The 12321-nt window shown below is 33.6% G+C and overlaps 1 protein-coding gene across 2 annotated transcripts; it reads left to right on the top strand.

Moving 5' to 3' along the window:
- The first annotated feature begins 2378 nt into the window (after positions 1–2378).
- Positions 2379–9851, top strand: LOC114296243 (3',5'-bisphosphate nucleotidase AHL). 2 transcript variants are annotated; one of them, XM_028240529.2, is made up of 4 exons: positions 2426–3026; positions 6667–7354; positions 8180–8529; positions 9519–9851. In XM_028240529.2, the coding sequence occupies exons 1-3, from the start codon at positions 2648–2650 to the stop codon at positions 8481–8483; spliced, it is 1371 nt and encodes a 456-aa protein (XP_028096330.2). In that variant the 5' UTR covers positions 2426–2647; the 3' UTR covers positions 8484–8529; positions 9519–9851. The 2 variants fall into 2 exon arrangements, with proteins under 2 accessions (XP_028096329.2, XP_028096330.2); XM_028240528.2 differs by lacking the exon at positions 9519–9851 and having other exon boundaries at positions 2379–3026; positions 8180–8640.
- The last annotated feature ends 2470 nt before the right edge of the window (positions 9852–12321 follow it).

Here is a 12321-nt window from a genome sequence, read left to right as displayed (position 1 = left end):
CCTCCTTCATCTTCCGTTTCTCTCTCCTCCTCATGCTCATAGAGACTGAGGCCTTGTTTGAGACATGTGTTTTTTAGTTAAAATATGAGATAAAAAAATTAATATATTTAAAATAATTTTTTAATTTTTTATGAAAAAATGTGTAACAAATAAAAAAAAATTAACTTTTTAATATAAATTATAAACGTTTTAATTTTTTTAATAGCTTTTTAACTAAAACACTCACATGCTAAACGCGACCTGAGTTAACATATGACATTGAATGTCATTTTGGGAACATAGTAAAAAGCCACATTTTTGGACAAAATATCCAAAAATGTGGCTGCCAAAAACGCAACAAAATCCCTTTGGGAAGTGCCAAAAACGCAGTCCTAAAATTACAAATTAGGGCCTATGAAAAAAAATAAAAAAATAAATCTCTTATGTTAGGTAAGGATATTTTGATTATTTTAATTTGATTTGACACCATAAATAAATATTAAACTAAAAAGTAAAAAGTCAACTTTTTACCAACTTCCCAAATTATTTTCAAAAAAGCTAAAAAACTTGATAAAAAGCTAAAAATTAATTTTTTACCAACTTCTCAAAACAAATTTGTCCATTAACCCTACACAAATATGTCCATTGTAGCAACAAAAAGCCTTTTTCTTTCATTTTTGTTAACAATTGACATTAACCCACCCACTAACACAACTACTGTAGATGCTATTAGGCTATATTTGACATAAATTTTTTAGATTAAAATAGTCATGAAAAGATAAAATAAATTAAAAAGTCAATAAGATAAAATGTTACATCTAAATCATAATTATTTTATTTTTTTCTTACAAAAGTTAAAAAAATAAAAAGTTTATCTCAAACGAAACTTTTTAACCTCAGATTAAAATAATTAAAAAGTCAAAAACTCAACTCACATCCCAAACCAAGGCTTAGAATACCAAAATTATCCTTGAAGAAATGAAAAGATTGATACCTATAAAAGATTAATTTCTAATTCGTTTGTAAAGGGACTTTTTGGTTAAAAAATGAAGCGAATAAATTGAAAGTGTTTGAGAATTATTTTTTTGATTTTTTATTAAAAAAAAGTGTAAAAAAATTTATTTAAAAAGAAGAAGAAATTTTTAATTTTTTTTTGTATGATTATTAGTTTTGTGATATTTTAATAGCTTTTCGACTTACAATTGCCAGGCGCCTCTTTAATAATATAATATAATATCATTTTTTTTTTCTTTTATATTATTTAACAAAATAAGATAGGGGAGAAAACATGATTTTTTTCTCTCCGATTTATCTAAACAAAAGGAAGAAAAATCATTATTTTTTCTTTTCCTTCCAATTCTCTCCTAGCTTACGTGATTATTTGTTTTCTTCTTTCTTATCAAACATAATTGTAGGGGTGCTAGCGTGACCGGTTGGGTCGGGTGACCTTTTATTTGTTATTCTTCTAAATTTAGGTAAATTAGCAAGTAAATGTGAATCGGTTTGGTGGTTGGGCTTTATTATTTTGAATAGTATTTTTTTTAACTACATTTTAGTCAATTTTTTACTATTTTGAGTCAAACTTTTTGATTCTTCATTTTTTATAATAAAAATAAGAGGGAATCACTTATCAGATGGAGTCAAAAAATTTTTTTTGAAAAAGTGATCAATATTATAAATATTAAAATTATAAATTTTTTCACTATTATGTAATATTTTTTTTAAAGTTTCTCTTGATTAATAATTTTCTCTAAAAATAAAGATCTAACTTTCATATTTCATGAATAGTAAATATAATATAATTACTAAATAATTTTTTTTTTAACACACAAAGTATAATATTATTTTCTTAGTAGTGTTAGAGGATTGGATGAGGTCAGCTAGTCTCTTATTCATCATTAATCTGAACTTAGACGAATTGAGAAAATATATAAGTATACGCCTGTTCAAACCATTAAAATTATCTATTTTGTAATACATTAATTCAAGCCATTTAATCTTGACGGATCGAGTGGATGTTTGCCAACCCCCCCACGGCATAAGGGAAATGTTTGATACCCTAAAAACACTTTCGCAATTCTACCACAATAATATGTTATGTGATAAGTGTCAATTTTTAATTTATTATCCAACTAATAATTGAATGTCCTATTTGCTTGTCACCTCATTATAGATAAATTTATGGGTTAAATGGGTGAGTCTCTTTAGCATTATTTTAACGAAAAATACTATAAATTTTAAATTTTTTACTAAATGAATGATTAAATATCTCACATAAATGTAAGGTTCATAAAATGTAAACCCTACATCTATATAAAATATTTAATCATTTATTTCGTAGAAAATTTAATACCTCAAACATTACTCATATTTTAACACATAAAATTGTACAATTCTCTAAGCAAAAATCAAATATATCCGGAGAGTAGGGAGCATCATCCGATTTGTCTATATAAATGCGTTATGCGTGTAAACTTTACACAATCATTTTCCCCTTTCAACATTTTTGTCATTTTTGTCGTGCTACGTCATTTCAACCCACAAAAAAAAACCCTAATCAAAACCAAATCTATGAAGTTAAAGACCTGATTTAGAGAGAGAAACAGAGTAAGAGAGAGAGAGTGTGTGTGTCAAGGCTCATCAAGACTCCAAAAGATTTCACTATATAATGCCCTTGTTTTGTGCTAATTTTGCTATAAGAGTCCCACATGCCTTGATTCATAGTAGAAGGAGCAATTTCATTCCCAACCATGTAGCAAGTTCATTCCTTTTGTTCTTAGATAGCAAAAAAAGTATAGGATCTTCAAAACCCATTGTTTCTCTGTCAAAATTTAATCAAACCCATCTTTGTTCTTCAACAATGGAGGATCAGAACCAGTTGGTGTTGACTTCCTCAGAGCCAGAGAAGTACTCCAAAGAACTGGAAGTGGCTGTCAGAGCTGTGCAGATGGCATGTTTGCTGTGTCAGAGAGTACAAGACAGTTTGGTTTCTCAAACCAATGGTCAAGTCCAGTCCAAGGATGACAATTCCCCAGTTACAATTGCAGGTAATTTACTTGTTTCTTCTTCTTCTTCTTCCTCTTTTTTTAATTTTTTTTTTTTTTTTTTTTTTTGTGTGTGTTTGGGTTTTGCTTGAAGTGTCTTGCTAAGAGGGATTATTTTCTTTCATGTTTGAAAGCGCAAGACAATCACCAATTTCAAAATACACAATACTTTGGGTAAATTACATTGACATCTCTTGTGTTTGGAAAAAAATATAATAAATTCCATAATTTTAATATGATTACATTGAGAAGGTTAAATCTGTCGGAATTAATATAGGTGGTGTGAAAATAAACAAGTCAAGTATTTTTGTCTAAAGACTAAATCAATTTGCTATCCATATGACTATTGATGAAGAGAATAGGAATTAAGTTTATGTGAATTAAAACCGTAAGGAGCTTAATATAATTATACTAAAATTGTGGAACTTTATGTATTTTTTTTCTTCTAATCTCAAGGATGTCAAATATACTTTTCATTGATTTCAAAACTTTTTTTTAAAACATTTTTACTACTATTTTCAAATACATTTTACACATTCTAATATCAAACACTGCCCAATGCCCCAAGGTCACTTGTTTTGAATTGGGTTAGGCCATCTTTTTTTTTCTTTTTTCTTGGAACATCAAAAAAGATGCTCGGTGGGGACATCATAGCATCCGTGGGCCTTGACGTTGCCAGCCAGGTTTAACCCAACCCAAAGACAGGACCAGCACCCGGGCAAACGGGGAATGCACCAACTCTCAGTGCAAGTGGCAGAGTCACAATCAGAGTACAATACAGTTAGCTTCAACCAATTAAGGGAAACCCTAGTTGTGCCCCCACGAGTAGAGCCTTGCTCACCTGTGTGGAAGGAAGGCACGCCCTGGTGGTAATTGGGTTAGGCCATTTCCAGCTTTGAGCAATGGACAGACTTAAATTTAAGTAAAAATTTTAGTGAAAGTTTCACTAATGGCAGAGTGTTAAATTTGAGAGCCACACAATAGTTCTGAAATTTTTTAGTAAACATTTGAGTCCCTTGATTTGGGTAAAAATTTGAATAAAAGGTAAGGTGAAGGAGTGGAGTGGAGTGTGTTTTGAGTGATTTTTATCCCCATTTAAATTTGATATAGCTTTGAGTCAAGGATTAAAGATGCGCTTGCTGTTTGATGGTTGAATTCAATTTTAAATTTTTGTGGGCAACTTTAAAATCTTTGTAGAATCTGTTCATTCATTTAGGTTTGGGTTTAGGAGTTGCAAAATGAAGTACTATTATTGGTTTTGTAGTAGAATGATTTATGTCACATAAGTTTGGAGTGATGTAGTTGAAATTTTGAATTGTGTATGAGAATAAGCAAAAAAGACTTGTTTGTGTTGTTCCTAATTTAATCTTGTATTTTTAGATTGGATCACAGATTCATAGGATTTTATTTTTAATTAGATTATGGAGAGGAGTCATAAAATTGAGTGGGTAGCAAAGAATCCATAATTAGGTGTTAAGGTTTTACCACTCTTTAACATTAAAACTATCATTGTTTATGCAAACATTTCTTTCTTCCCAAAAAATAAATAAGAATAAAATACTGTATATCATCAATCTCAAGCCAATCTAGTACTCAGTTTTGCTGGAGATGTTGTCATTAATCAAAGAACATCAGAATTGCAGTTATACATGAGTGTGTGCCTCTTCATATTTTATCATAGCTAGAAAAGGCTGTGATGTCAATTGCTCTTATTGAGAACATACACTTGATAAACAGTGCCCTGCAATACGTAGATGATTGATTTTAGTTCATCAGTATTATTAGATAAGTTCCATAATTCTTTTATTTTTCTGAAGTGAAAAGTTAGCTCACTGCGGTGACTGCTTTTGGAGGTCTTTAGAACTTTTTTCAACTTTGAATTTGAAATACTGAAATTAGCACGAACGTAAAGGAGTTGAATCAGATGAAATTTTGATGTCTTTGAGTGGTCATAGGTGTAAAGGATGTTTTGAAGTTATAGTCTACTATTAAGAAACAAAGATGTGGTTGCAATCATGGAAAAGTGAACCAAGTACTTTAAATTGACTAAACCCCACTATTTTACCAGGCTTAAAATTCAAAATTTAATATTTTCTAAATATGAAACGAAATTAGAAACATTCTTGACATGTATTATCCCTTTCTTTTCTGTTTTTTAAGGATTTACTCAGAAAATGCTTCAAAAGGAGATGCAACAGCTTCAGCAGAATCCAGAAATAGCTCCAAGTTAGAGGCAACTATAGAATATAGCCAAGAAAGAACTTGTCAATTTGTACGAACGGTCCCCTGAACATCCTTCTCCCAAATCATCAACATAACACCTAAAGGTAGCTAAAACTGATGTCTTCCTCTTCCTTTTTCCCACCCCACCTCCCTCCGAACTCCTCTCACCAAACCACAATGTATTAGGAGATTTGAGCCATACACTCACAATATTGGCATGTAGCATCTTTTAGGACTTCAATGATTGGTGTATCAACGTGGATCATTTTGTTTCCTATGGGATATAAGTTCCTTACTGAACATATGATATTTTACCCACTAACCGGTAAAAACACATGTTACACTTTTAGTAGATAACGATAGACAATGTTCTACTCCTAATAAAATTTGCGACAGGCTAAGTATCTTGATGCTGCATGAGAGTATTTTCTGTGAATTAGTTACTCTGCAATTGCTGCGCCAAACTTCCCCACATTGCAGAAGGAAATAAAAATAAAAATAAAAAGAGGAAGAAGAACAAGAACAAGAACAAGAAAAACTATAAACACACACAGAAAGTTTGCATAGAGTTACAATCAATGCAAAACCTTTGACATCCATATCTGACTCTCTATTATTTCATAAATGTATCTTTCCACTGCAAAAGGTTGATATTCATGTTACTACTTTCATGGATGAAGACATTAATTGCCAACTTTTATCCTTCGTGACTTGGTTGCATCATCCCAGATTTTTACATGAACACTGTTTTTTCTTTCCTTGGACATGTTACTTGAATTCTGCCTGCTTTCCTAACATCTTCAAAATACTGTGGTGTGTTTTAGTGGAGGTAGTCACATGACTTTCTAGGTATTAGGAGCATACTTAATTTGCTATTATATAGCTTAAATTACTCCTTTCTAGAGCTCAAATGGCATGCAGTTCATGATTGACACCGCACCTAGTTGTCTTCTCATTCTCTTGCTCACCTTCAGACTATAATATTAATGCCCACTCTACTAATTACATACCTTAGCTCTTGCAAACAGATCTGCTGAAGATTACTCTCTTATTGAATGTAAGCCTACTTGATTTATAATATATATTTATAAATGATTTACAAAGTTTAGTTTAAGGCTGGAAACATCTTTAGTTAAACAAAAAGTACACGAAAGCTTTGATTAGGCAGCCAAGTTGTTCTTGGAGCTCACTGCAATCCTTTGAGTCAATTTTGGGTTGCAATATGGTATATTTATTCATTCTGTTTCTTTATATGCTATATCCTTCTTGATGGTTTAGGATTTTCTGTATTTGGAATGTTGTCCTCTGGGCAACACAACAGTTAAACCCTATACCAGTTGAATTAGTTTTATTGAATAACATGGAACAATTTCATTGCTCACTAGATTGTCTAATTCTTTCAATCATACCATGTAAATAGATTGGAGTGTCCAAGCAACTGTCAGCTGGATACTGACCGAATATTTTGGAAGTGAAAATGTATCCATTATTGCTGAAGAAGATGTTCGATCACTCTCCAAAGCTGACTCGTCAGGCCTACTAGAAGCTGTGGTGAAGACAGTGAATAAATGTCTATCCAAAGCACCCCAATTCGGACATGAAGGTCCAATAAAGGATCTTGGAACTTCGGAGGTACTTGAGGCCATTAGTCGGTGCAACTCAACTGGGGGTCCCACTGGAAGATTTTGGGTGCTCGATCCCGTTGATGGCACATTAGGGTTCGTACGTGGTGATCAATATGCCATTGCTTTGGCATTAATAGAAGACGGAGAAGTTGTGCTCGGAGTTCTTGGGTGCCCTAACTACCCTATGAAGAAGGAATGGCTAAGTTATCAAAATGGCTACCGTAGAATTATGTCTAAGTTGACCCCTCCAACATCGGAATCTTGGGAAAAAGGTTGTGTGATTTATGCGAGGAGGGGTAGTGGCAAGGCTTGGATTCAGCCATTACTCTCTGGTGACAAGAAGTTTTTGTGGCCAAACTCTGCAAGACAAATACAAGTTTCGTCCATTGATAACCCGGCATTCGCTACCTTTTGTGAACCGGTTGAGAAGGCAAATTCAAGCCATTCCTTCACAGCAGGATTAGCTCACAGTGTTGGGCTTAGGTAAATAACTTTTATAGCTCCTTGTTTTTGATGACCGGGAACCTATGTTGCATGGACTCAGGAATGGGTGTCCGATGCGGATACGTATCTAGAGATTGGATCCATTAAACCTCAAATTTAAGGTTACACGGACTCTGCAAAAACTGATCATATTTATACATTTTAACTTTTATGTTAGATAAAATGGTATTTATAGGTAACATTTAGCGTCAAAAAGGTATTTTACTCATTTTATAATAATTATACAATAATATAAAAATAAAATGACAGTATTAAATACAAATATATGTGTCCAAAGGAAAGTATCGAACGCGTATCCCACACCTTTATCCAAGTGCCAGGTGTCCAGCGCGAGTATTTAGGGCCCTCTGGACCCACTCCTGCTGGGTAAAACACGGATGTATGCCAGTGTCCCCACAAGCGTACATCTGGCAAAGTCTCGGGACTTGCTGCTCCATTGGAAGAAGTCTCACCTCTGAGCTACACCTGTGGGGCTCTTTTGTTTTCTTCAAAACTTTGATCTGGACTTTCGGTTATGATTACCAGGATGAATGGCTCCATGGTCAAAATCGGGTTCACAAATACTTCTTACCTATCTTTCCCAAGTATTTAAATTTTATCTATACATTATTTTCCCCAATCAATACTTTAGCTGACGTCTACAAGTTAATTAGCAGTTTGAAAAAAAAAAAAACAGGAGGGAAGGAAAGAGAAGCGAAACAACAATTGGGATTGATATGCATTCATTTTTTGAGAAAAAACAGATAAGCACAGATAGCATAATTTGATTATGCAGAATGTTGACATGTCATGTTTCAACTGCAGGAACCAACCGTTACGTGTGTACAGCATGGTGAAATATGCAGCCATAGCGCGTGGGCACGCGGAGGTTTTCATGAAATTTGCTAGGGCAGGCTACAAGGAGAAGATATGGGATCATGCAGCTGGTGTAGTTATTATTCAAGAGGCTGGTGGTGTAGTAACTGATGCTGGAGGGCAGCCACTGGATTTCTCTGGAGGTACATATTTAGAAGGTCTTGATCGGGGTGTTATTGCTTGTTCTGGAGCCAAACTACACGAGAAGATCATCAGGGCTGTTGATGCTAGCTGGAACTCCTCTAGCCTATGATGTTTGCAGTTTATACCCTCATATCAGATCATCTGATCTTGAGATGGTAAATAATCTGTAATTTTTTCCGTCTCTAAATTATGTTTTAACAGAATCTCAGAAACTATCCTGCTTTATAAATATCAATACATTTTATTTTATTTTTTCTCAAAGAAAATGATAATTGTTGCTTGAATACTATTAAGGCATTATATTGTTTTGCTGGGCGGCCCTGAGTTTTCAAGGGCTCAAAGTGAAACCCTAATATCGGGCCCTTCATATATTCACCAAAAAAAAAAAAATTCCTTTCATATATAACTACAAAAATTGCATACTAAAATTTACCTACATAGATAGCAAAATCCTGTTTACATTAAAGGAAAAATACCAAAACGATCTAAAACTTTAATACCAAATAAAATTTGAACAAATTGTGACGAAATATCACTGAAACATCTAATCTCCGTGCATGTTTGATTGCAAAATTACTAACTAAACTTGCGTAATCTAACTCATCTACCCTATTCTTCTTAATGGATAATATTGCCAAACCGTTCACTTTTTTTTCGCTTTTGATCAATTTCGACTTTGAAAATTTTCTAAACAATTGTAACCCTTTTCTGTGATTTGGGCCGATATTTGTTTAAGGTCTAATAAGTAATAAAAATGTTTTTAGAGCTAGGCAGCAGCCTTGCCCGCCTATGCCTAGGGCCAACCCTGTTGTTTTTTTGATATGTATAGCATTTGGAGGAGTGGCCAATTGTACTCTCTTTCGGATTCGGGAAAAAACACTGAGAGATCTATTTTCCTTTTGGAAGATATGTTTGGTAGTCTTTGTTTATGCATCAATGACAGTAACGGACAAATGGGGAACTCGGGTTCAAACTTTGAGCGTTAGATGAGTAATCTCTAAGAAGAATCACAACAATTTATACTTCACTGCCACCTGTTTGCGATTTTTTTTTTTTTTAATTAATTTATTATTATTATTATTTTTTTTTGAACTAACCTATTTGCTAATTGGATATCCCTTTTATCACTTGCTCTAAATTGCAGGGTGAAGTCACGGGTAATGTTTCACAGTCCCTATTTGATGATACCAAGGATTGTGTTTTTTAACTACATACAAGAACATGCAAATGCGCAACTATACTGAAAGAGTTGGGGTTCTTCTGGGGAAAGTACCTGGTTTCTTTTTTCCTTCTTGCTCGTGATCATTGTTAGTTTGAGAGGTTTATGATTCTTGAAAACTGTTATATATACTGCTGCAGTAATGTTTACATTCAGTTGGTATATATCAATATACACCTTATACAATTGTTCAAATAGACAGTCAATTGTATGAGTCCTAATTTATTGATATACAACTTGAACTGTTCAGCCTTTGAAGATTCATTAGTATCCCATCTTTTTTTTTTTTTTTGATAACTCAAAGTGTCCAGGCCAGCTTGTGTACCTCAACGAATTTCTGGGAAACCAATCGCACCGTCCACTAGCGGGGAGCCGATTTAAAGCCAGAACAAAACTCCGTATGAATTGACCCAACACAAGGATTGATAGCACTTAAGAAGTTTTGAACCTGAGATCTAGAGAGAAGCAAACTCCTAAGCCTCAAAACCCTTAGGGTTTCATTAGTATCCCAACTTCATCTTTTGGATTATGTTGAAAACCCTTAAAAGTTTTAAATTGATGATATCCACAAAATCCATTCTAACTTCATCAAAGATGAACATAAACCATTTTGTGTGGATTCAAAACTGGTTGAACTTCTGACCGGTGTTAAGGAGCCATGTGCCCTTTTGGTGGTGCATCATGACACATGGTGGCCCACACCCTTTCACTTTGAGACATAATTCAACTCATAAAAATTCAAAATTTGTTGGGGAAGATATTTATTATTATTTAAGAGTGTTTTGAGAAGATGGTTAAAAATTATTTTTTGATTTTTTTTTGTGAGAGAAGAAAATAGATTAAAAGTTGAGAAGTGACTTTTAACCTACTTCTCAGAATAGACGGTTTAATCCCCTTTGTGATTTGGGCAATTTGCACTTCATCACTGTCCTTTAATAGTAGGTAATTTTGACTGTTCTGTACTTTCCTTCATTATGTTATAAAAATCCATCCGAACTAACGGAAACTTGTCAATGTGTGCCTTCGAATGGAGTAGACGTGAAAAAAACTTAATCAAAAGTCAAATTTTTTGAAGTAAAAAACCAAAAATACCTTTTATTCATCTTCTTCATCCAAAACGTCAAATTATGAGACAAACATAACTCAAATAAATTAAACTATTGCGAATTAGGGGAAGAGAGTGGTTTACAATTTTCAAGTTGTAAGAAGTTGCACCAAACGTGCCCTTAGAATTTAGATTACTAATTTGCACACCTTGTTTTCCAACAAGTAGATGCGCCCTTGAGCAATCAACTGCAATGTCAAGAGCATGCATTTACTGCACTTGACAGGCAATGGATAGAACAAGCATGTTTTTTACTTGCCAATACTTTTTCTTTTTCTTTTTCTTTTTTGTTTTTTTTTTTTTTTGCTTTGTTATTTTTTTTGTGTTTTTGGGTTTTTTGTGAAAAGGATTATTTGCTTGTATGGATACAGAGAACATTGATGGGGATTGAACAAGCTTACTAAAATGTCAAATTTAGATCAGTGGTCGGCCCTCCCTTTTTAATGCATGTGGTTAGTTCTATTGTCAATTGACTTTCTTTGGTGGCCTACTTGCCTACTTGTTTTCTATGCCAAGAAAAAACAAAAAAAAAAACAAAAAACTGAGGGACTTTAAAATGCTTTTACCAAACAAGGTGCAACTTGTCATGAAGTTCTTTACATTTGCCTTGAAGCCAAATCTTCATAGTAGATTATCAAATAATCATTAAATTAGGCAAACTTGTTTCACAAAAAGCAATCCTGCATTACTAAATAGTTGACACGAAGTTCATTGCAAACACCAAAAACAATCCCACATTACTACTGTGTTCACCCTCTCTTCTTGGATGTGCCTCTATTGGCTGGTGCTAGCCTTTTCAGTCTTGAGGCTTAAGTGATAGAGGTTGTAGCAGAAGGTGGTGTTTGTCTTATAAGCATTGGAGCTTGACTCGCAAAAGTTGCAGTAGTAGGTGGTGGCCTCCTTAGCATTGGCCTTTAACTTCCAAAAGTTGCAGCAGCAGGTGGTGATTTCCAAACCCTAACCTCTCTAACGGGTAACACCCAATTTCCCTCATTTTTGTTACCCCAATTCGCCTCACGTGTATGGCACATGCGGTTAAGGATGAAATGTCCATTTTGGCCTTCGTAGCAGCCTTTTGTATCACGTAGAATGCACGTGCAACGCTATTCTGTTAATGATTTGGACGGCAGACACAAATTGGATTTGACAGACATACTTTCTTAAAGTTTAGGGACTACAAAAACACAATCAATAGTTAAGAGACCAAATAGACAAAATGCGTATAATTTAGGGGGTAAAAGTGTAATTAACCCATAGACAAATGGGGAGCTCGGGTTCAAATTTTGAGTGTTAGACGAGTAATCTCTGAGAAAAATCACAACAATTTATACTTTACTGCCCCCTATATGCTTTTTTTTTTTTTTTTTGAACTAACCTATTTGCTAATTGGATATCCCATTTATCACTTGCTCCAAATTGCAGGGTAAAGTCACCGGTAATGTTTCATAGTCCTTTACGCTTAAGGGGGAGTCGGATTCAGTGCATTTAGTTTCAGTTTTCTAAATTCAATTTTTTTAAAAATTTAAGTTTTGTATTTTTTTTGTTTTAGTGAATATTTTTAAAATTTTAAACATTTTTTTTTATTTTTTCAGATTCACCTTACTTAGATGTATCTAAAAAGTA

The sequence above is a fragment of the Camellia sinensis genome, chromosome 9 (assembly GCF_055761805.1).
Source record: "Camellia sinensis isolate YWXY chromosome 9, ASM5576180v1, whole genome shotgun sequence".
NCBI lineage: Eukaryota > Viridiplantae > Streptophyta > Magnoliopsida > Ericales > Theaceae > Camellia > Camellia sinensis.
The sequence above is the reverse complement of the archived record's forward strand: the minus strand, read 5'-3'. Positions and strand labels throughout refer to the sequence as shown.

Bases quoted from the DNA above. Each gene is read 5' to 3' on its own strand.
- LOC114296243 (XM_028240529.2), top strand. From the start codon at position 2,648: ATGCCCTTGTTTTGTGCTAATTTTGCTATAAGAGTCCCACATGCCTTG. The intron at 3,027-6,666 runs GTAATTTACTTG...CCATGTAAATAG, and splicing joins TTCCCCAGTTACAATTGCAG to ATTGGAGTGTCCAAGCAACT. The intron at 7,355-8,179 runs GTAAATAACTTT...TTTCAACTGCAG, and splicing joins GCTCACAGTGTTGGGCTTAG to GAACCAACCGTTACGTGTGT.